Here is a 21,219-nt window from a genome sequence, read left to right as displayed (position 1 = left end):
AAGACCTGGGTTCGATTCCTCGGTACCACATTCATAGAAAAGGCCGGAATTGGTACTGTGGCTCAAGTGGTAGAGCTCTAACCTTGAGAAAGCCCAGGAACCGTGCTCAGGCCCTGAGTTCAAGCTCCAAGATTGGCGCAAGAGGGGGAAAAAAAAAGCAAAGAAATTCTGAGAAACTGTTACAGCTGAAAAGGGACCATATGACTAAATGTAATATGGTGCCCTGGATGCAATCCATGAAGTAAAATCCAAAAAAAAAAAGACAGACAGACAGACAGACAAGAACATTAAGTGAAAACTAATGCAAACAGACCTTTAGTTAATAATAATAAATATTAGTTTACTTTTTTCTGAGACTAGAATTCAAACTCAGAATCTGATACTTTTGCTCATTACCTGGCATGCTACCACCTGAACTATACCTTCAACCCAGTATTTGTTTCTTAATGTGATAAGTACTTATGCTAATATAAGGTATTAATAAGAAAAACTGGGCATACATACAGTAGATTAGAAATTCTACTATCTTCATAATTTTTCTGTTAATCAAACTGTTCTAAAAGCTTGGCACTAGTGGTTCACATATGTAATCCTAGCTACTCAGGAAGCTGAGATCTGAAAGTCACAGTTCAAAGCCAACCCTGGTAAGAAAGACTCTCATCTCCAAATAAACAGTGAAAAAGCCAGTTGTGGAGCTGTGGCTCACGTGGTGGAGAACTAGCCTTGAGCACAAAAATTCAGACACAGTTCCATACCCTGAGTTCAAGCCCCAAGACCAACACAAAAATAATTACATATGGAATTTTTTTCTCCAGTCCTGGGGCTTGAACTCAAGGCCTGGGCACCGTCTCCAAACTTCTTTTGCTCAAGGTTAACGTTGTACCACTTGAGCCACAGTGCCATTTCTGGCTTGTGTTTTATGAGGAATCAAAACTTGTGCTTCATGCATGGTAGGCAAACGCTCTACCACTAAACCACATTCCCAACCCTCAAGTATTTCTATAGAAGAACATATTCCTTCATACCTTTTTCATTTCATTTTCTAAATTTTCTTCCTCTTGTCCTTCTGACAGTCGCCTCCGTAAGTCAGCTATTTCCCGGTCTGCGGACTCTCGATACTGCGCCCATTGTGCTCGCTCCTGCTCCAGCCTAAGATGAAACTGGTGCTCATAGTCTCGGACTGTTTCTACAAAAGAGTAGGGGAAATATCTGGCAGTTTAGACTTTTTAAAGTTATATAAAAAAGTATGCCCAATTTCTGGAACACTTCTAATTCACTACAAAAATGAGAGAGCAAATGAATCATCATCCCTAACTTTCACAATTAATCTGTGCTGCATATTATTTTACAGATAAGAAAACTTACTTAGGGAAGTGTAAAAGTTTGGTCATTGCTTCATAACCAGCAAGAAGCAGATGAACTCAAACTGAAGACAAACTCCAAAATTTATGTTAGTACACAAAACACTATGGCTCTCAAGACAAATACAGATCATACTATCTATCCGAAAATGGGAAAGAGCTATTGTCTCTGCAATATTTTACCAACACACCAAAACGCTATATCAAGAAAAATTTCTATAAAGTCATTATTAAAGGGCTTTACCTTTTCTTCAAAACCAGAGATTGATTCAGGGTAAGTAATCAGCCAATTAAGTCATACCTCCAGCCCTTTCTTTAAAATATTTTAAGCTGGAGGGCCAGCAGTTTGGCCTAGTGATAAGAGTGCTTGCCTATGCACAAAGACCCAGGTTCGATTCCTCAGTACCACATACATAGAAAAAAGCCAGAAGTGGTGATGAGGCTCAAGTGGTAGAGCTCTAGCCTTGATAAAGTCCAAGGACAGTGCTCAGGCCCAGGACTGGCAAAAAAAAAAAAAAGCATGCTGGGCACTGGTGACTCATACCTATAATCCTGGCTATTCAAAGAAGCTGACACCTAAGGATTATGGTTCAAAGCCAGCCCAAGCAGGAAATGTCTATGAGCCTATCACTGGTACTAGAAAACTGGAAATGGAGCTGTGGCTCAAAGTGGTAGAACAGTAGTTTTGAGCAAAAAAGCTGTGAGGCAGGGGCCGGGAGTTTGGCCTAGTGGTTAAAGTGCTTGCCTAGCATGCATGAAGACCCGGGTTCGATTCCTCGGTACCACATACATAGAAAAAAGCCGGAAGTGGTGCTGAGGCTCAAGTGGTAGAGCTCTAGCCTTGAGAAAGTCCAAGGACAGTGCTCAGGCCCTGAGCTCAAGCCCAGGACTGGCAAAAAAATAAAAAAATAAAAAAAAAAAAAAAGCTGCGAGGCAATGCCCAGGCCATAAGTTCAAGCTCCAGGACTGGCACAAAAATACCTATATACAAGCCAGGTGCAGTGGCTCATGCCTGTAATCCTAACTACTCAGGAGGCTGAGATCTGAGGATCCTGGTTCAAAGTCAGCCTGGGCACTAAAAAATCTTACCTCCAATTATTCACTAGAAAATGGGAAGTGGGGCTGTGGCTCAAGAGGTAGGGCGGTAGCCTTCAGGGACAACGCCTAGGCCCAGAGTTCAAGTCCCACAACCACAAGAAAATAATAATATGTATATACATAACTTACGATGTAACATAAACTGTTAATTGCCCATTAGTTCCCATTTTTCTTCTTTATTAACAGACACTAATTTTGTTTAGGACATCAGTGTTCCCAAATTAAGAGGCTGGCTAAGTAGCTCAGTAGTAGACTATTAGCCTAGTAGCATGAGACTCACAAAAATAATAAGCCAGATGCCAGTGGCTCAAGCCTGTAATCCTAGCTACTCAGGAAGCTGAGATTGGAGGATCCCAGTTCAAAGCCAGCTCACGCAGGAAAGTTCATGAGAGTCTTGGCTCAATTAACCACCAGAAAAAACAGAAGTGGTGCTGTCGCTCAAAGTGCTAGCCTTGGGCTGAAGATGTGAGGGACAGCGCACAGGCCCAGAGTTCAAGCCCCATGACTGACCAAAACTAATTAATTAATTAATTAATAATATATAAAAATGAAAACTATATTTTGTTTTCCTTTAGTTATAGTCATCCATAACCACACATTTGAGGGGATATATGCTGGAAATTCATAGAGAACTTTAACTTGGGGTCAGGAGTTTAGCCTAGTGTTAGAGTGCTTGCCTAACGTGCACAAAGACCTGCTTCATTTCCTTGGTACCATATACATAGAAAAAGCCAGGGGGGGTGCTGTGGCTCAAGAGGTAGAGCTCTAGCCTTGAGAAAGCCCAAGGACAGTACTCAGGCCCTGAGTTCAAGCCCCAGGACTGGGGGAAAAAGAAAAAGAAAAACTTTAACTTCAGCCTTTCTTATGTTGGCTAGAGAAGTGGCAGCCATTTTCTGGAGTAAAGCAAAAATGAAGTTGAAAAGTACATGTAAGGATGAAGAGAAAGATGGGAAAGATGGCTTAAGAAGCTTGGGATGCTAGTGATACTATGGAACCATTACACCCAGTCTTAAATTACCTATAGCTAGATTTTTTGTTCTGTAGGAAAAATGAACTCTTTTGTGTGAACTGCTACAGTTCACAGAGCCTAGACTGATCCTTAATGTGGTGACTAGACATGAATAGGGCTAGCCCTACCTGTCTCACCTAGCCTCACCTGTGCTTACCAAGAGCACTACAACCAAAACCTGGCACTCAAATGCAAAGACTGGGGCAGGAGGGGTCAACATTATTTCAAAGTTATAGTGTTAATTGATTCCCGGATCCTAAATCCAGGGGATACTTCATTTTGTCACCATCTTCTCAGAAATATAAGAAGTATTAGTTCCAAAAGAAGATAGAGACTTCTAGATTAGCACACTTCCTCCAACCAAGGGGTCATATGCTGGCAATCCGTAAAGCCCATTCTAATTCACAGGCTATTGTCCACATTTTTTCAATATAATAATCTTAGTAACATGGCAACAATAACTAGAGGAGCAATGGTTAACTAGACCTGTTACATATAAAATAATTCCTTCAACCCTTTTCATGGCAGCCTATCCAGTTCAGCATACTCCCTGTACCCCACACAGCTTGATTCATTGATAATACATGCATGACCTCTATACAAAAATATACTTTTGAGCCTTGTATTAAATCTTAGTTATTTATAGTCCTCATTTGATGCATTGTCTCTCTAATCTGCTGTAGTTCTCCTTAATTCTGTTAAGGATACAGGTGATAAACCCATTTATAATACCCCAACTCTTCTTTAATCTTCTTCAGAAAACCCTGAAGATAATAGAACATAAAACTACAAATAAACTCAGAATATATTTGGTGCCCATCTGAAACTTAGCTGTCACAGAAATTCATAAAACTGATTTTTTTCTTTACCTTTCATAACAGCCTGAAGTGAAGCAACTTCTTCTCTCCACTGTCTTTTTACTTCATCTATTGCTTCCTGCTTAGTATTTTCAGACACTGTGGCAATAGCCTTAATATTCTCCATCTCTGCCTGAGCTTCCCATAGTTGTGTCCGAAGGTGTCCCAAATCATCCTGTGCAGCTTGTAAAACTGCATTCTGTCTCTTCAGATCCTCTGGAAAAAAGCCAAAGACTTCCTATTAACAAAAAGTTCACTTTACCAGACTAAAAATCTAACCAATTTAGATTTTAAAACGTTAGAGCAGAAAATCATTTTTAATAATAATAATAATAATAATAATAATAATAATAAAAACCTTAGTTATTTAGTACTGGGTATGAACTGCTTCCTAAGCAGTACTCTTCCACTTGAACCAGATACCACTAGTCGTTTCACTTTTTTTTTTTGAGATAGGATCTCAGTATCTTTGCCCAGTCTGGCATTGGAACTTGCTTCATGCCTCTGCTTCCCAAATGGCTGGAAATACAGGTGTGGGGCAACTTAGTAAAGGATGAAACCTAAGGTTTGCTGGGTATTACAAATCTATTGTTAACTAAGTAATGGCACAGTGCTTGAAGTCATTGTTTTAAAGGTGTATATAGGCTCATCCACCACGAATTTTGTCAAATTAACTTTTCTGGGCTTAGCATATACATCTGTCAAGTTAGAAGACTGAAAAGTACTACTTCACAGGATTTTTGTAATGATAAAATAATTTATTGGAAGCTCATGCCTGTAAGCCTCCCTACTCAGGAGGTTGAGATCTGGGGATCCTAAGTGGATCAAAGTCAGCCAAGGGCTGGAAAGTGATACTCTTATCTCCAAATAATCACAGGAAAAGCCAGAAGTGATGCTGTGGTTCAACTGGTAGGGTGCTAGCCTAGAGAAAGCCTAAGGCATTGCCCAGACCCTGAGTTCAAGTCCCAGGACAATAGCAGCAGCAGCAGCAAGAAGGAAGAAGGAGGAAAGAGGAGGAGGAGGAGGAAGAAGAAATTAGAATTATTTCATAGAGAAAAGAAAGCAAGAGTGCTATATCCAGGGTTTTGTTTTGAAGTTGGGATTAATTTCAGTCCCCCCCCATCATCTTTTTTTATAGTAGATTGATCCAATGTTACTAAATGATTTAAACCTATTTAGAGCAGATATTATTGGACATACTGAGTTCTGAAAAAGATAAACCTATCACCAATGCATAGGATGTGCCTGTTTTCCCACCCTTACCAAGTTACTTTTCTCCATTAAAAAAAAAATAGTCTTATGAACATCTTGAGTGCAAGAGAGTTATCATTTATTTATTTATTATTTTTTTTTTTTTTTTTTGCCAGTCCTAGGCTTGAGCTCAGGGCCTGAGCACTGTCCTTGGACTTTCTCAAGGCTAGAGCTCTACCACTTGAGCCTCAGCACCACTTCCGGCTTTTTTTTTTTCTATGTATGTGGTACCGAGGAATCGAACCCAGGTCTTCATGCATGCTAGGCAAGCACTTTAACCACTAGGCCAAACTCCCGGCCCCAATCATTTATTTTTTTATGCCAGTACTGAGGCTCAGTCTCAGGACCTGGGTGTTGTTCCTGAGCTTTTGTGCTGAATGATAGTATTCTACCATTTGAGCCATAACTCCACTTCAGTTTTTGCTAGTTAATTTGAGATGAGGAGACTCACAAACTTTCCTGCTGGGTTGACTTCAAACTACAAATCTTCAATTTCAGCCTCTTAAATAACTAGGATTATAGGAATAAAGCACTAGTGCTCAGCTAATGGGATAATCTTTTTAATCTACATTCCCCTAACTTGTAGAGTTTGAGTATTTGTCATTCACTTATTAGCGACCAGAATTTCTTCTTTCATTTTCTTTGCTTTTTTTTTTATTCTTCATTTTGTATTGAGATAAATTCTCTCATATGCAGCCTAGACTGCCCCTAAACTTACAGTCCTCCTGAAATACCCCTCAAAGTGCAAGGATTTTTAACAAGCATGCAAGGTACTGCCCAGCTTATCTGCTGTTGTCCTTCTGATCTGGAAGCTCAGTTTGTAGGCCTGGATAATAAATCTTTCTTCTCCAAAACTTTTTCCAATATACTGCTCTTTCATCTCATTTGATTATCTTAATTATATATATGTATATATAAAATGTATCTTATGTTTAAAATATATTTAATACTTCTTATATTAATTTTTATATCTTTAAGTATTAAAAGTCATGCTGCTGTCAGAAAGAATGACATCGCCCCATTCATAAGGAAATGGAAAGACTTAGAAAAAAATCATATTGAGTAAGCCAGACTCAAAGGAACATAGGCTCAATGGTTTCCCTCATTTGTCATAATCAGTAGAAACCTTGGGCTCTCTGCTAGCAGAGATTTACAATAGAGCAAAACCTAGATACATAAGGCCATACAGTATGACACTAAATGAAAGGACTTCCAGGATATAGAAACAAAAGCCATATAATGAGTGATTGCTGTCCTTAATGTACTATATTATCTCTCATCTCTTTTGCTATCCCTTGGTTATATCATATTGTTACAGTATTTTACCTGGTTATCTGATATATTGTATATATGCTTATTTGGTTATTTGAAATCTGGTAGGAAGGGGGAAAAACAAGGTGAGGGAGGGTGGGGGGAGGGAAATGGGGACCAAGACATGAGAAAGGGTATCAATGTTTGTGAAGTAATGCACCTTCTATCTGGTGAATATAATGTAACCCTTCTATTAATAACCATAAAAAATAGTCATCAACATCCTTTGCAGAATATGCAAACTAAAAATGGCCCCTAAAAATAAATGGATTTCAATTAAAATTCAGTACTAACTTTACAACTTTAAGGGAATCGTAAGGCCCTCAAAAACTTCAGTTTCCTAAGAGAGTAGCAATGCTTTTTTGCAACAAATGTCTAACCAATTGCAAAACTCAAACAGTATCAAAGAGCTCTGAAAAGTTGTGAAGACATTCACTGTTGTTAAACGACATGGGCATGGCACCTAGTTGGTCAGAAAGCAAAAATCAGCCGGATAGTGGCCAGAGCTCCATCAGTCAGGGTAAAACATTAGAAAGACTCCATCCCTACCAACAAGCCAGAGAAAGTGGTCCACACTGTGACCCCTGCAGCAAGGAGAATGACAGTAGGCAAGTCCTTGCCAAAAACATGAGCCTCTATTCAAACATAACTAAAACAAAAAGCAGTCATGGCTTAAGCACAACAAGTTTTGAGTCTCTGAGTCCAAATTCCAGCATCACCAAAAAATCATGAATTAAAAACTAGTCCCAAGAATGAAAAGGGAGAAAAACTTTCTAGTAAATTCAGGGTAAGGTCATTTAAGAAACCATTGCTCTCCCTCTCAACACTGGTTTGAGATCATTTCCTTATCACTGTTAAAATGTTTTGAAATTCTAACCTGAGATACAAAAACATTAGCTGCAGAATATAGATGCCTAAGAAATAGTGGTATCTGTCTATCTGGGACTGAATATAAAAATCTGTGAAAAGGAAAGAGAAAAAAAGAAGAGGAGAGGGACAAAAAGAAATAGAGGAGGGAAGAGAAGGAAGGGGGAGAGGAGAGAGGGAGAGGGGAGGGGGAGAGGGGAGACAGGGAGAGGAAAGAGGAAGGGGAGGGGAGGAGAGGGAAGAGAGAGGGAGGGAGGGGCGGAGAGAGGAGATGGAGGGAGAGGGAGAGAGGGAGAGGAGGAAAGGGGGAGAGGAAGGGGGTAAAGAAAAAGAGAGAGGGGGGAGGGAGAGAGGGAGTGCATGCACTATGCTTCAGTGTTAAAATATAAAGAAAAATGGCTGGGAGTTTGGAAAAGTGGTAGAGTGCTTGCATAACATACACAAAGACCAGGGTTCAATTCCTCGGTACCACATACATAGAAAAAAAACAGAAATGGTGCTGTGGCTCAAGTGGTAGAGTTCTAGCCTTGAGAAGCCCTAGGACAGTGCTCAGGCCCAGAGCTTAAGCCCAGGACTAGCAAAAGAAAAAAAAAAAAATAGATTATTTTTGGATTTTTTTCATAGCTGTAAATAACCTATTTCCACAGTATTCAACCTTCATCCTCTCCATATTTCTGAGGTATTTATTCATTGCTACAAACTACAATTTTATCAAGGCTTAGACTTATATACTTAACACCTTCTCATGCTTATAATCCATGAGTTTTTTTTTTTTTTTTTTTTGCCAGTCCTGGGCTTGAGCTCAGGGCCTGAGCACTGTCCTTGGACTTTCTCAAGGCTAAAGCTCTACCACTTGAGCCTCAGCACCACTTCCGGCTTTTTTTTCTATATATGTGGTACCAAGGAATCGAACCCGGGTCTTCATGCATGCTAGGCAAGCACTTTAACCACTAGGCCAAACTCCTGGCCCCTAATCCGTGAGTTTTAACACAACAATCTTATGAATTTTTCACACAAATTCACCAGTTTTTAAGACTGTACCACATTTATTTCAATTATCCATTCTCTTAGCTACAGCATTCTCAAATTAAGTCCCACAAATATTACATAATCTCACACATGACATATGCATCTCTAAAAACATAGATGCTTTCTTATATAAATACCATACTAATGTCACAAATAAAAAATTAACAAACTAGGCGCAGTAGCTCAATGCTCCAATCCTACCTAGATGTCTGAGATCTGTCAAGCCCATCTCAACAGAAAAGTCTGAAAGAATCCAATGAATCAAGACTCAGGTGGTAGAGCATCAGCTGGGGGCAAGAAGACCAGACCACATAGAGAGCCCATGGCCACGAGTTCAAGCATCCATACTAGTAGAAAAAATAACAATCTGTAGTAAAATTTCTCCAATTAAACAAAATCTTCTCCGTAAATATGTTTAAATTCCAATCAGAGCAAGGCGGGCATTTCATTTATTTGGCTAGAATGATGTATGTGTACTACCATGCCCAGCTTTTTATTGGTTGAGATAGAATTCCCAACCTTTGCCTAAGGACCACAATTTTCCAGATCTCTACCTTGCAAGTAGCTAGGATTATAAGTATGACTCATTCAGAGTGTGTAAGTTGAGTGTCTGCGTTGTAGATATGTGTGTTGTTTGTTTTGGTGAGGTAATGAGGCTAGAACTTAAGGCCTCTTGTTTTCAACTTTTTCACTCAAGGACAGCACTCAACCACTTGAGCCACACTTCTGCTTGTGGCTTTGTGCTAGTTAACTGGAGAAAAGAGTCTCAAGGACTCAGATCTCAGCCTCTTTAAGTAGTAGGATTAAGAGTATGCTCTATTAGCCCTTGGCTAATTTTTTTAATTTTGATAAACTGTACCTTTTTGTTTCTTTTATGTATTATGTATTGTGTATCTTATCTTAAAAGTCATCTGGTTTTCTTCAGTGAGATTTATATTTCTACACTTTATATTTAAGCTTTTTTAAAAATTTTTATTGTCAGGGTGATGTATATAGGGTTACAGTTACATTCATAAGGTAGTGAGTATATTACTTCTTGAACATTGTTACCCCTTCCTATTTAAGCCTTGTAAAAAAAGGTAAAAGACTTCTAACTAGGTCTACTGTTTTCTGCAAGTGAATATCTAGATTTTCAGCCACCATTCGTTGAAAAAACTTTCTTCAAAAATTTCCTTGCATGCTGGGTGCAGTGGCTCACACTTGTAATTCTAGCTACTCAGAAGGCTGAGATCTGAGGATTCAGGTTCAAAGCCAGCCCGGGCACCAGCACTAAAGAATATGAGAATCGTATCTCCAATTAACCACCAGAAAACTGAGCTGAAGAGCTCAGGGATAGTGCCCAGGACCAGAGTTCAAGCCCCATGGGCCAACAACAAAGAAGGAAGGGGAGGGGAGGGGAGGGGAGGGAAGGAAGGAAATTAGTATAAGTTTTTTTTTGTGTGTGGGAGGGGGAGAGGGAAGGGGATTGGTATCAGGACAATAACTAGCCTCCCAAAGGTAAGGGAGGGGCTGGGAGTTTGGCCTAGTGGTAGAGTGCTTGCCTAGCATGCACGAAGACCTGGGTTCAATTCCTCGGTACCACATACATAGAAAAAAAAAAAGCCAGAAATGGTGCTGAGGCTCAAGTGGTAGAGCTCTAGCCTTGAGAAAGTCCAAGGACGGTGCTCAGGCCCTGAGCTCAGGCCCAGGACTGGCAAAAAAAAAAGGTAAGGGAGAAAAGGAGAGGAAAGAGGAGAAAAGGAGAAATTATAACTGACATATGATCCACACCTAAGTATATAGATGAAGGAATCAAAATCAGCATATAGTTGAAATACTTGCATATTCATATTTCTCACAGCACTATTCATAATTGCCAAGTTATAGAATCAGTCTAGGTGCCCATTAATAGATGAATGGAAAAAGAAAATGTGGTAAGGTTACACAATGGAATTTCAGTCATAAAGACTGAAATTACAGCCAGATGCTGGTGGCTCAAGCCTGTAATCCTAGCTATTCAAGGGGCTGAGGTGGCTCAAGTAGTGGAGCAAAAGAAGCTCAGGAACAGTACTCAGACCCTGAGTTCTAGCGGCAGGACTGGCAAAAATTAAAAAAAACAGAAAAGGCTGGGATCTGAGCCAAGGCTGGAAAGTCTAGGCAAGACTCCTATCTCCAATTAACCACCACAAAAACTAGAAGTAGGAAGTGGCGCTGTGGCTCAAGGGGTAGGGCAGTAGCCTTGAGCTGAATTGCTCAGGGACAATGCCCAGGCCCAGAGTGCAAGCCCCAAGATTGCCAAAAACAAACAACAACAACAACAACAACAACTAAAAGTAGAGCTATAGCTAAAGTGGTAGAGCAATAGCTCTACAAAAAGCTCAAGAACAGAGCTGTGAGTTTAGCCTAGTAGTAGAATGCTTGCCCAGCATGCAGGAAGACCAGGGTTCAATTCCTCAGTACCACATACATAGAAAAGACCAGAAGTGGTGCTGTGGCTCAAGTGGTAGAGCTCTAACATTGAAAAAAAACCCAAGAACAGTGAACAGGCCCTGAGTTCAAGCCCAAAACCAACACACACACACACGCACGCACGCACGCACGCACGCACGCACGCACGCACGCACGCACGCACGCACGCACGCCTTTGTATTTTGTCTTGGTTTTATCCAGAAAGCATTGCTTTTATCTAATTAAACTTAACTGTTCCTTTCCTTTATTATTTTATTAACTCTTGTTATTTCTTTTTTAACGCTTTGAGAGTTTGTGATTTTCCAGGTTCTCTCAGGTCATTCAATTTTCAATCTTTTGGCTTTTTCACTCATGGATAGTGCTCTGCCACTTGCACCACACCTCCACTTCCTAATTTTAATAAATGTTTTAATAGTTACAAGTTAATGCTCACTTTAAATTCTATTACTCAAAATAATCTTCCTCTCCTCACCCCCCAGCTCAGAGGCAGCATTGTCCCTGAGCTCTTTGTGCTCAAAGCTAGTTCTCTAGTATTTTGAACCATAGTCCCACTTCCAATTTTCTGATGTTAATTGTATACAAAAGTCTCAGATTTTCCAACCTCCTCAGATACTGAGTAGCTAGGATTACAGGTATAAGCCATCAATGTTTAGCGCCTCCGCCATCTCTGAGTGGTAGTACTAGGGAGATTGAAGTGAGGGCAGGCAAGCACTCTACACCTGAGCTATGCCCACTTCCATCCCACTTCTACTCCAGCTTTTCAGTTTTGTTTTGAGAGATAGTCAAGCTAGCCTCAAGCTCACAGTTCTGCCTGTCTAGCAAGTGCCTCTTTTAAGATACGGAAGTCATGACTGCTGCTATCAGGATAGCTCACATCTATAACCCTAACTACATGGGAGACAAAGATAGGAGGAACGTGGTTCAAGGCTAGCCTGAGCAGACAGTGTATGAGATCCCAAATCCATCAATGAAAGTTGGACATAGTGGTATGTACCTATCACTCCATCTACAAAGCATAGACAAGAGGACTGTGGTTGGTTCCAGGCTGGACAGAATATAATTAAAGCAAAAAGGGATGTGGTTCAAGTAGTATAGGACTTGAATGTTCAAGAACCTGAGTTTAAACTACAATACCACCCCCAAGAAAGTTCAAAATTATCTTATTTTTTAATGATGAAATAGCCCTTTACATTCCTTCAATTATTTTTTTCAATGTATGGGATGCATTCTAAGGTTTCACAAATCCTAAGCATGTACTTTACAACATAGTTCATTTTTCAACATTCTTCAGTGATTTTTTTTGTCTTACACATTAATTGTATAATTGTCTAGTTTGCTTTATTTAGTCTCCTAAGTAGCTAGGATTATAGGGGTGAACCACTGGTATACGGCTTACTTTGATGATGCTTTTAGTAATCAGATTTATGAATTAATCCCTTCCTTCCTTCCTTCTCTTTCTTTCGCCAGTCTTGGGGCTTGGACTCAGGACCTGAGCCCTGTTCTTGGGCCGTCCTCAAGGCTAGCACTCTACCATTTGAGCCACAGCATCATTTCCAGCTTTTTCTTTGTCTGTGGTTACCAAGGAATCGAACTCTGGGCTTTGTGCATGCTGGGCAAGCACTTTACCACTAGGCCACCCTCCAGCCCAGATTTATGAATTTCTATACTGCATATTATTTTTATATCCTATTATTCCTCTGTGCTTACTTTCCTCTTGCAAAAGCATAGCTGACTAATTATATTTCATAACTATATAGATGACAAGTGCTCTTATATTCCTGAAATGTATTTTTAAATAATTCAGCTAAGTATAAAATCTTAGGGTGGCAATTGTTTTGCCCTTTGAAGACCTTATTTCATTGTTGTTTGGTGATTACTGCATTTATACAGTATCTCCTGTCAGTATGTTTCTTTTTTTTTATTGTAATTAGTAAAAGGGTTACATGATATTTGCCAGATAGAAGGTGCATTAATTCACATACATTGATATCCTTTCACATGTCTTGGTACCCATTTCCCTCCCCCCCCCACAAGTATGTTTCTTTTCTCATTTTATCTCTACATTTCTAGATGCTTTTAGGTATGAGATTACTATTAGTTATATTACATACTATTCAGTTTGTAAGTCATGGAATCACATTTTCCCTAACACTTACAAAATCACACTTATTACCTTGTCAAATATTCTCTAGTATGCCCTCCATTCTATTAACTTTCTGTCTGATACTTCATATAACAGACTGTCACTAAATGCTCAAGACTAAGGATTTCCAAAACACAAACACCACCATAGTACTAAGTTTTGTACTGAAGTTCGTTAAATGAAGAAGCTAAAACAAAACGTATTTTCAGGAGGAAAAAAAATTCAGAAAACTTTTAATATTTTCAGTTGAAGCCATATAATATTTTCAGTTGAAGAAATCTGAGGAATTAATATTTAGACAAAAACAGGAAGTAAACAGAGTAAAGAAATCGTTATCTCTCAGCTGGACACAGTGACTCATATCTGTAATACCAGCTACTTAAACAGAGGCAGAGATCAAAAGATTGCAGTTCAAAGTTGGCCTAAACAAAAAGAACCCATTGCAATTAAAAAAAAAAAAATTCTGGACATAGTGGGACAGGCTGTCATCCAAGTTACATAGGAAGCTCAAATAAGAGGACTATGATCCTAGGCAAAAAACCATAAGACCTGGGACGGGAGCTTGGCCTAGTGGTCAAGTGCTTGCCTAGCATGCACAAAGACCCGGGTTCGATTCATACACAGAAAAAAAGCCAGAAATGGTGCTTTGGCTCAAGTGGTAGAGCTCTAGTCTTGAGAAAACCCAAAGGCAGTGCTCAGGCCCTGAGCCCAAGCCCAGGACTGGTGTGTATGTGTGCATGTGCACATGCACACGCGAGCGCGCGCGCGCGCACACACACACACACACACAACCTAAAAAATAACCAAAATAAAGAATAAAATCATGATTCAAATGGTAGCTAGAAGCATGAGGCTCTGGGTTCAAACCTCAATATGGGGGTAGAGAAACTTCTAATAATGTCAACTTCAATACATTTATTAGCAATTTGCATTAGTTTGAATTTATATATTATCTATACAGTATTCCAAACAAATAACAACCATTACAACGAAGAGGACTAGGAGTATGGTTCAAGTGGCAGAGTGTAAAGCCCTGAGTTTAATTTCCAATACTGCAAAAACTCAAAAACAAAACAGTAAGGCAAAACAAAACAGTACTTAAACTTTCAGGATGACCTTGACCTACTTTGTTGAAAGATAAAACAAAGGCTGCTGACATATCAAAACCATTTTATATACTGTAAACACCAGTGCAACCATATATGAGTTGGTTCATACTTTATGTAGGTACAGTAACATAAACTTATGCTTAGAGGAAATCTTTTTTTATGATATAGGTAAGGAGTCAAGACAAAACCTAAATAACTAGCATTAACTTCGTAAAACATGCATTCCCTTTAGGAATGCCACCAAAACCTCTTAAAAAGGATCATAGGGGCCGGGAGTTTGGCCTAGTGGTAGAGTGCTTGCCTAGCATGCATGAAGACCCGGGTTCTATTCCTCGGTACCCCACATACATATCAAAAAGCCGGAAGTGGTGCTGAGGCTCAAGTGGTAGAGTGCTAGCCTTGAGAAAGTCCAAGGACAGTGCTCAAGCCCTGAGCCCAAGCCCAGGACTGGCAAAAAAAATAAAAATAAAATAAAATCACAGAATTCTGTAATTGTGCAAAAAGATACCTCAACTACTATCTCAGCTTAAGTTTATTGAGACCTTCAGATAATAAAGATACAATACATCGAAGATTGATCCCACTGGATCTAGGTATCTAAAGGAATTTTATATAAAGTATGATTTTTGTTTGGGGTCTGTGTGTGCGCGCGCACATGCGCGCGCGTGTGTCTCTGTGTGTGTGTGTGTGTTGGGTCTGCGTGCGTGTGCGTGCGTATTTACTGGTCCTGGTCCTGGACACTGACTCTGAGCTTTTTTGTATTCAAGGCCAGACACAGCCTAACCCTTCGGACACAGCCTCACTTCTGGCTTTTTTTGGTGGTTAACTAGAGATAAGAATCTCCCAGACTCTCCTGTCTGGGCTGGCTTAAAAGGACAATCCTCAGATCTCAGCCTCCTAACTAGTTAGAATTACAGGCATGAGTCACCAACACTGGGCAAACTAAGTATGTTTTGTTAAGTAACCTATATTATAAGCTATGTAATTTAGAAATATAAAGACACAACTGATGATGCATGTCAGAAAGGAGGCTTTTTTCAGAATTTCAGAGAAAAGACAATTCGGTTTCCTAATCATTTTATTTCTGCATAGAGAAACACCAGGAAGCAAATCAAATAGGCTTTGGACAAGATTAACTTCAATGTACTTAACAAATAAAAATGAGAAAAAAAAACTGTAGAGAGATGATATAGCTATAGAGGTCCCAGTATAAACATAAGGGGTAGGGGAGTAGGGACTCATGACATTAACTAGTATCACACTGGGTTTGAATTTATTATTAAAGGAAACACTACCACCAGAGCTATGAATACACATTTAATGTAGAATATGTCATATCCTGACAACAGCATATCACTGTATATAGTGTAAGGCAGAGACTTATCAATCCATGGTGGAAATAAACTTTAAGAGGGAGACAGTAGCTTGGTGGTAGAGTATTTACCTAGTACACACATGGCCCTGGGCTCTATGTCATTCTAAGCCAATACCCAAAATGTAAACAATCTCCCATGACCTTTCAAATTAGGTCCCCCATCATAGTCCTTCATGTATTTCCTTTATATGTTTTCCATTAAAAACGTTTAAGTTTTAGCAATGATTTTAATAAAATATGATCAAAGTATGCTTTTCCTCTTAATAGCTTATAAAACAACTATTCTACATCTGATTTCCATACTTTAAGAACCAATGAAAGCCTGGCACAGTGGCTCATGCCTGTAATCCTAGCCTCTCAGGAAGCTGAGATATGAGCATCACAGTTCAAAGCCAGCCTGGGCACTAAAGAACGTGAGACTCTTATCTCCAATTAATCACTAGAAAACTGGAAGTGGCACTGTGGCACAGGGGTAGGGTGGTAGCCTTGAGCTGAAGAGCTAAGGGACAGCACCCAGGCCCAGAGCTCAAGCCCCACGACCCACCAAAAAAATAAAAAATAAAAGAGCCACTGAAATGGAAATGTGGCCTAGTAGTATTCACCTAGCATGCATGAAGCCTGGGATTCCTCAATACCACATAAACAAAAAAAAGCCGAAAGTGGCACTGTGGCTCAAAAGGTAGAGTGCTAGACTTGAGCACTCAAGGTCAGGCCCAGAGTTCAAGCCCCAGGACTCTCCCCCACCCCCCCCCAAAAAAAAGCCTCTCTTAATATTGCTCCATTCATCCAGCACCTCAGTACAATTTTTGGTTCACAGTTAGGACTTAGTAAGTACTAAAAAGCTAAACACTTGTTGAATTAATTCCATCAAATGTCAGGGTTTTTTGTTTTTTTTTCTGCCAGTACTGCGCTTGAGCTCAGGGCCTGAGCACTGTCCTTGGACTTTCTCAAGGCTAGAGCTCTACCACTGGAGCCTCAGCACCACTTCCGGCTTTTTTTTTCTATGTATGTAGTACCGAGGAATCGAACCCAGGCCTTCATGCATGCTAGGCAAGCACTCTACCACTAGGCCAAACTCCCGGCCCCCAAATGCCAGTTTTAATATAATATAGCTAAATCTAAATCTACTATTAGAGTATCATTAATCCTGCTTTGCTCAGGACTGCAGCTACAGTGCTAAGAGCACTTTCTGAAAGCTTCATGTCTAAGAACTATAATTAATCATCAACACTTAAGGTCAGAAAAAAGGAGAAATTAAATAATGTATTTTCAATTCCAAAGATAACTCTAGCTTCCAAATAGTATTCTGCTACTATACATCATAAAAACACAACAAACCAAGATTCAATGACAAAATTAATATGACACTACCAAAATACTTAACATTTTAAGACAGTTTTTGGCATGGTGACTTATAAACTTACCTTCTTTAGCCAAATACAGTTCCTTAAATTTTGCTCTTTTTTGATTAAATTCTTGTTCAAGCTGCTGCTGTGCACGTAAAAATTCTGCATTAATTTTTTCCAATTCTGCTACTCGTTGCTGAAGAGAAACTGGAAAAAAATAATAGTTAAAATTTTGTTTATCAATTAAATTACAAAAGTAAAGTCAGAGGCCAGGAGTTTGGCCTAGTGGTAGAGTGCTTGCCTAGCATGCACGAAGACCCAGGTTTGATTCCTCGGTACCACATACATAGAAAAAAGCCAGAAGTGGTGCTGAGGCTCAGGTGGTAGAGCTCTAGCCTTGAGAAAGTCCAAGGACAGTGCTCAGGCCCTGAGCTCAAGCCCAGGACTGGCAAAAATAAACAAATAAACAAAGTCAATCAAGATATTCTAGCCAGATTCTAGATTATGCCTGTAATCCTAACTATTCAGGAGGCTGAGATCTGAGGACTGCAGTTCAAAGCCAGCTGGAGCACAGAAGTCTGTGAGACTGTTATCTCCAATTAACCTAACCATTAGGAAACAGGAAGTAGCACTGTGGCTCAAGTAGTATAGCACTAGCCCTGAGCCGAAGACCTCAAGAACAGCGCCCAGGCCCAGATATATTCTTTTTTTTTTTTTTGGCCAGTCCTGGGCTTGAGCTCAGGGCCTGAGCACTGTCCTTGGATTTTCTCAAGGCTAGAGCTCTACCACTTGAGCCTCAGCACCACTTCTGGCTTTTTCTATGTATGTGGTAGCGAGGAATCGAACCCAGGTCTGCATGCATGCTAGGCAAGCACTTTAACCACTAGGCCAAACTCCCGGCCCAAGATATATTCTTAAAATTCCAATCTGTTCTAGCAAATTCTACGTTTAAAAAAAGAAGAGGGGAGGGAAATGGGGACCAAGACATGAGAAAGGGTATCAATGTTTGTGAAGTTTTGCACCTTCTTTCTGGTGAATATAATGTAACCCTTCTATTAATTACAATAAAAAATATGAAAAAATTTTTAAAAAGCAAGAAGGGTTAGTAATGTGTGAGAAGTACTGCACCTACTACCTGATAAATGTCACTGTAATCACTCTATCCCGACAATTAAAAAAAAAAAAGCAGCAAGATGCTTCTATTAAGAATAATACACAAGACCAGGAGTGTGGCCTAGTGGTAGAGTGCTTGCCAGGCAAGCACAAAGACTCAGGTTTGATTCCTAAGTACTACATACACAGAAATAGCCAGGAGTGGTGCTGTGGCTCAAGTGGTAGAGCTCTAGCCTTGAAAAAGCCCAAGGATAGTGCTCAGGCCCTGAGTTCAAGCCCCAGGACTGGCAAAAAAAAAAAAAATACACAAGCCAAGTCATGTACAGTATAGCACCATCACATAGTCACATAAAGGCCAAATTCAAAAAAATGGTGCTTCGCTGGTAAATATTGAATTATTTCAGTTATTTGTCAAATAACCCACTGCCGATATTGCTTTTCTGTTTCTCTCAAGTGTTATGAGTAAACATTTAATAGGATCCCTAATTATGGCCACCATATCAATTGGAACTACTCCTTCCAGTTCCAATCTTTCATCACAATTAAATCACAACCAAACAGATAGGACACAGAACTGAAGATTCGGTATGAAATCTCAAATATTGATTATCCAGTTTTCAGATTATTTTGGCCACAGCTCATTAAATGACAGCCTACTTTAACCAAAACCAGAGGCTATTTTTATTGAAACACAAACCATGGTCCTCTTCCTTTGCTCTAGAGAAAATCCACTTTAAGGATATGATCATAATCTTTAACCAGCAAAAAGCCAGAAATATGGAGATGTATCAAGTGGTAGAACACCAGGCTAGGGTAACCAAGCAAGTGCTCAAGAGCCTGAGTTCAATCTCCAGGACTGGCACAATCAATTGACTTTTTTTTTTTTTTTTGTCAGTCCTGGGGCTTGAACTGAGGGCCTAATTACTGTGCCTGAGCTTTCTCAAGGCTAGAGCTCTACCACTTGAGTCACAGCACCACTTCTGGCTTTTTCTATGTATGCGGTACCAAGAAATCAAACCAGGTCTTCTTGCATGCTAGGCAAACACTCGTATCACTAGGCCAAACTCCCGGCCCCTGGGCCAATTTTTAAAGTGCCTGAAATCGGGCCGGGAGTTTGGCCTAGTGGTTAAAGTGCTTGCCTAGCATGCGCGAAGACCCGGGTTCGATTCCTTGGTACCACATACATACAAAAACGCTGGAAGTGGTGCTGAGGCTCAAGTGGTAGAGCTCTAGCCTTGAGAAAGTCCAAGGACAGTGCTCAGGCCCTGAGCTCAAGCCTAGGACTGGCAAAAAAATAAAAAAATAAAAAAATAAAAAATAAAGTGCCTGAAATCCTAACGTATTAAGAAGAGAAAAAGTCAAATTATTGCGGTTTCCAAATTATTTGACACTATATTTAAAAGATTCAAAATTTAAAAAAAAAACAAAAAACCTCTTAGCTCTGAAAAACATGTTCAGCAAAAGCAGGATACGAAGTCAAAAAACAGAAATTAGTAGATTTTATATCACCAACAATGAATCCTCTGAAAAAGAAATTAGAAAAGTTGGGTACCAGTGACTCATGCCAAGCTACTTGAGGAGATCTGAGGATTGTGGCTCAAATTCACACAACAGAAAAGTCCCCATAAGACATCTCCAATTAAGCACTCAAAAGCCAGAAGTAAAGCTGTGTCTCAAAATGGTAAAGTGCTGTCTTGAGAAAAAGTACTCAAGGACAATGAGTTCAAGCCCCACAACTGACAAAACAAAAAACTAAAAAAACAAAACAACAACAAAAAAAACACTACACCAAAGCCAGGGACTAACGTCTATAATCCTAGCTATTTAGGAGGCTATGATCTGAGGATCATGTTTCAAAGCCAGCCCAGGCAGGCAAATATAACAAACTCTTATATCCAAATTAATCAGAAAGTCACAACTATAGGCATGGATCAAGTGGTACAGCATCCATGAGAGAAAGCCAAATGAGAACATGAAGCCCTAAGTTCAACTCTAGTATGAGCACCAAAAGAAAAGGAAAAGGGAAATTAAAAAGAAAAAGAAAAGAAAAGGAAGCAAGCAAGCGCACACCAGGATGAGAGTTCATCTCAATCTTAGAATACCTATCATCAAGGAAAAATAAAAAAGATAATTCTGAGGAAGATGGGGAGGTTGTTTGAAAAGAAACCCTTATATATTGTTGGTATAAACCCATCCAACTACTACAGAAATCAGCATAGTTTGCTCAAAAAATTAAAAACACAACTTTCCTGTGATCCAGATGTCCCATCCTGGCTATATACCTGAAGGAATCTAAGTCAGCCCACAACAGAGACACCTACACAAACTTTTACTTCAGCACTTTTTACAAGAGTTATGATGTGGAATCAGCCAAGCTACTTCAGTGAATGAACAGATTTTTAAAAATTTGTATATATACACAGTGCATTTTGATACCGACTTTATAAAATTAGGCTGGGTACAAGTGGCTCACACCTGTAATCCTAACTACTCAGGAGTCTGAGAATCCTGATTCAAAGTCAGCCCAGGAAGTAAAGTCTGACTCTTATTTCTGGTTAACCATCAACAGCTGCAAGTGGAGCTGTGGCTCAAGTAATAGAGTGCCAACCTTAGCAAGGGGGCTAACAGCCAGCACCCAGTTTAAGCTCCAGTACTAGCACACGTGCGCATATACCTGCACACACCCACCCACACACTAATAATAATGAAACTATATCATTTGCAGAAAACAAATAAAATAAGATCATGTAAGAAATAAGATCATAAATGAAATATGCTGGGCACCAATGGCCCACACCTGTAACCCTAGCTATTCAGGAGGCTGAGATCTGAGGATGGGCAGTTTGAAGCCAGCCCAGTCAGGAAAATCTGAGACTCTTATCTCCAATCACAGAAAGGGCTA

General features: G+C 39.7%; 1 protein-coding gene across 2 annotated transcripts in view; it reads right to left on the bottom strand.

Moving 5' to 3' along the window:
• The window catches only part of Rabep1 (rabaptin, RAB GTPase binding effector protein 1), a 93,625-nt gene that overhangs the window by 48,588 nt on the left and 23,818 nt on the right, over nt 1-21,219 (bottom strand). For both annotated transcript variants that reach the window (XM_090349829.1, XM_090349830.1), the window contains exons 2-4: nt 17,283-17,411; nt 4,338-4,541; nt 1,026-1,186 (exon numbers count right to left, since the gene is read on the bottom strand). In XM_090349829.1, coding sequence (XP_090205955.1) covers nt 1,026-1,186; nt 4,338-4,541; nt 17,283-17,411 — 494 coding nt within the window. The remainder of the gene's footprint in view (nt 1-1,025; nt 1,187-4,337; nt 4,542-17,282; nt 17,412-21,219) is intronic.

Source organism: Megascapheus bottae, chromosome 17 (assembly GCF_031878675.1).
Source record: "Megascapheus bottae isolate mThoBot1 chromosome 17, mThoBot2.hap1, whole genome shotgun sequence".
NCBI classification, from domain to species: domain Eukaryota; kingdom Metazoa; phylum Chordata; class Mammalia; order Rodentia; family Geomyidae; genus Megascapheus; species Megascapheus bottae.
This window is presented reverse-complemented; position numbering and strand designations above follow the sequence as displayed.